The 3,893-nt window shown below is 46.8% G+C and overlaps 1 protein-coding gene across 1 annotated transcript; it reads right to left on the reverse strand.

The window, feature by feature from the left end:
- Nucleotides 1-2,787: 2,787 nt before the first annotated feature.
- On the reverse strand, nucleotides 2,788-3,170 carry LOC128841293 (elongin-B-like). The gene has a single exon (XM_054036202.1). It carries the CDS (start codon nucleotides 3,152-3,154, stop codon nucleotides 2,789-2,791), a length of 366 nt encoding a protein of 121 aa, XP_053892177.1. The 5' UTR covers nucleotides 3,155-3,170; the 3' UTR covers nucleotide 2,788.
- Nucleotides 3,171-3,893: the final 723 nt, after the last annotated feature.

A 3,893-nucleotide genomic window follows, 5' to 3' on the forward strand; every position in this document is an offset into this window, starting at 1 on the left:
TTAGACTCTCTCCTGCTGCTCTAGTAACTACAGAGAGAGCAGCAGCCTGAGGGGCTTTTCTCCCAGCCTTTGGGGGAAGACGGATGATCCAGGTGCTCTGCTGCTCTCACCCTGCTGTTTGTTCTCTTTCCCCATGGCAGAGCTGTCACCCCTGTTGGCTATGACCAAGAGAAATGTGAGTCTGTTTTCGACGTGGAATCCTGCAGCTACCAGGTGAGGGGGAAAGTCAACCCTTTCCAGAGCTGTGAAGTTGAGAGCTGGGTGATTTAGCCACAAGTCCATTTTCTGAGGCATGTTTATTGTGACAAAAACAAGCCTTAAAATTTTAAGCACAGTCAACCCTTGAGAATCATATTGTAACAAAGCAAAGCAATGCATAGCTGTTAAGCCATAATAATTTTGATGTATGATGAGATCAGTCCTGGATGACTATTTTGCTTCTGATGAGTGAACCTGCTTCCTCACCTCCTCCTTTGTAGAGGAGTCTATTGCTAGTGGTCCACCCCTCCTTTCAGTGCAGGAGGGAAATAGGAGAGAGGAGACTGCTTCATCCCAGCAAACAAGGAAGGACACATTGACTCCTGTTTAATCCTTTCTCAGCCAAACACAATAGGTCTCAAACCTCTCACTGGCTTCTGTATCCGCCTCAGTTCTGAATTTTTGAAACCCTAGACATAGTTTGAGAGCTACTTGCCTCAGAGCCACTAGATGGCACCTTTGCTCTGTACTGTAGTATTTCCCCAAACCCTACTTGCAAACCCAGGCCTTGCTCCTGTAAACATGTACTTGCTTAACCTTGAGCACATGGGTAGTTTTATTTGCATTTAGATAGACTGACATGGATGAATGCTTGCAGGATCAGGGCCTGCATTTTTTTTTTTTTTTTTTAAAAAGATACTTTTAGCTTACTGTACTTAATAAAGCCTCCAAGCAGATACAGGCAGAATTGTGATGACTGTTCTATCCCAGAAGATTGACCAAGATGAATTGCCCCTTAGAGCAGAGCAGGAGGACAAAGCAGCAGGGAATTTGCTTTTAGAACCATGTCATAAGAACCTGAGTCAATGGAAAAGAATAATGAAATCCCATTATACTAGTTAAAGCAAGTGGGCACAGCTAGAGCTGGTATGGTTCCATTCTGCCATCCCCTTCCAATTCAGGCCCCTAGAGGTGTAGTTTCCAGTGTTCCATCTGCTCTAGGCATGATGGTACCAAGTCATAGGGCTGTCACCACTTCCTTTAGAGAGTTCCATAGTTCAGTCAGCCTCCCCATCAGGGACTTTCTAAGAAAGCTAGTCTGCTTCTAGTTAGGTCTCCTCCCCCCCCCAGCTAAAAGGTCTTCCCTCCCTCATCCCAGAGCTTTTACACCCAGATCCTTCTATTAGAAGGGGGCTCCAGACAACTTTTAATCCAATTTTCAGACAACTTTAGACCATCTTCTCCCCCCCCCCCCCCCCCCCGCCCATTGTAGACTTACCACTTGGCATTCCTTTACATCTTCTCCAAGTAAAGAGCAAAGAGTTAGGCATGTACAAGTGATTCCCTCCAACCTGCTAATGAATTGTCTGTCTCCTCTGAGCTCCCTCCCTTGGCCAGTGAGATACCAAGAATGTCATTCCAGAGGTGGTTCTACCTGAGCCATTTAGGAGATGCTCTTACTCAGTCATGCCATGCGATGCCTCTGCAGCCCCCAGCTGTACGGACCAGGGCTGCCCAGAGGATTCAGGGGGCCTGGGGCAAAGCAATTTCAGGGGCCCCTTCCATACAAAAGAGTTGCAATACTATATTCTCGTGGGGGCCCTTGCGGGGCCTGGGGCAAATTGCCCCACTTGCTTCCCTCCCTCCCCCCACTGAGCGGCCCTGATACTGACCCTTCTGCTGCCACATTACATCTGTCATCTCTAGCTCTCTCATTTAATGCCAGTATTTTCTTGTTCCCCCAAGATCAACACCAAGCTAGAATAGCTGCACTTCTGTCAGAGGCTCATCTCTACGGTGGGTGAGTGCATGTGGATTGTTTTTCCTATCCTCTTAGTTTAACATCCCCTGTTAATTAACATGCTGGCTGCTCCCTCTTCAATTGTTGAATAATTCTGTCAAACAGTTCCCTCTCAATTAGGAGCTGACCTTTAGAGTGATGAGTTATTTGTTGCCACATACATTGTACTGGCACAATATTGCCACCTGGATGTTCCACGAGTCCTGAGACAGCTTCCAGAATGTCAGGAGATTATTTTCAAGCCAATCATGAGGTTTGGTGGCAGTTTGCCTACTATTTCAGCCATCCAGGTTAACCTTTTTTCAGGCTTCTTTCCACAATTTGAAGTCTAGAAGACAAACAATGCAAGCCAAGAGTCTGATGTAGTCACATGATTCCAGAAGTTGGGGCTTTAGGAAAAGACACCAAATATAACAAGACTCCATAGGAAAGCTGGCCACACCGGTTGCCTGTAGTTTGTTCATGTCACTGTTCTTGGAAGAAGTAAATGTTGAGGTTAAGTCTACGGACATTGGGCTGGACAAGGAGGTTTGAGAGTTTGCTGCATAGACTGTCACACCCCACCACCTCTGCACAAAAGTTAAGACGCAAGGAAGCCAGCAAACAATCATTGTCAATTAGCTCTCTAGAGACTGAAAAAGAAGATGTTGGCACCCCAGGGAAGATAAACAGCAAAGCTTTATTAGTCAAGTCATAATGTTTTCAAGTGCTGCAAGTGAAATGAGCACACAGCTGTGACTGGTGCATGATCAGCACTACATCTATGTGATAGAGCAGTGGACCCTGGTTTCACTGCATAGGCTGCTCGCCAGAGCTGCTACCAGAATCTTGAGGCTTCAAGACATCAGGCAGCTCGGGGGTGCTGGAGAAGGGGTCGATGTGCAATGGCTCAAAGGAGCCCTCGCTGGCTCTGAATAAGGCCAAGCCCACCATGGCTGGCGCCTGGGGACGGGAGGTCTGACTGCTTAACCCACATTCTATCAAGGTCCTGTCACCATCCTCCAGCAACCAGTCATCCTTGTATAGCTGCTGCTCCTCCGGAGGCCTCTTCAGGATGCCCTCCACAATCTTCTTCAGCTCCTGCACAGTGGTCGTCTCCTTGGCATCAGCAAAGATGGTCATTTTGTGGCGACGGATCATCAAGAAGACGTCCATTGCTGCAACAGGGGCTCCCGATGGTCTTCTGGTGTCAAGGGGCACCACGGCCTTGTGTGTTGAAGATATGAGACTCACAACTGAAATGAGAGAACAGAGTCATGTCACTGGAAGAGATCATTTTAGGAGACCAGGAAGAGATCTGCCCATCACAGCCAATGAATGGCTTCACTCCTGTTCTGCCAGACAGACTCACTATAGTTATAAAGCAACAGAGTCATTTACTCATAGGCAGATGAGGTTTCCAAGGCATGTTCTGTTCGTTACTCTCCGGTGTTGCTCATTTCAGTCCCAGAGTCCCATGCATTCTATCGAAATTTGGTGCCCTTTCACTTATGCAAACTATGTAAGATGCTCATGATGCTAAGACAGCAAAAAAAAAAAAAATTCACCCTAGAGGCAAAAATCCAATTGCCTTTTATGTTTTCTGAGTGAATAGTTGCTCATCTATCCTTCATGTCAGGCCTCCCACATTCAGCCCTGGACAGATTGAGTGTTGGACCTAGGCTCCCTTGTATGAATGGTCTAGAAATGGACGGAGACAGTCAGTGACAAAAGTCAGCTACAGAATTAGAGTTCCCCTCCCATCCTCCTCCAGCTTCTGCTTAGACCTGGCAGAACCATTTCTGTGCCAGGTCAGATCTTATTCATGCATTTTAGGCAAAGAGCGGAGTCCTACAATTGTACTTACTATTAAAATAGTGTGCTAAGAGTTTGAAATCAAGGAGTACCACGTCAA

Source organism: Malaclemys terrapin, chromosome 7 (genome assembly GCF_027887155.1).
Source record: "Malaclemys terrapin pileata isolate rMalTer1 chromosome 7, rMalTer1.hap1, whole genome shotgun sequence".
In the NCBI taxonomy this organism is placed as follows: Eukaryota; Metazoa; Chordata; order Testudines; family Emydidae; genus Malaclemys; species Malaclemys terrapin.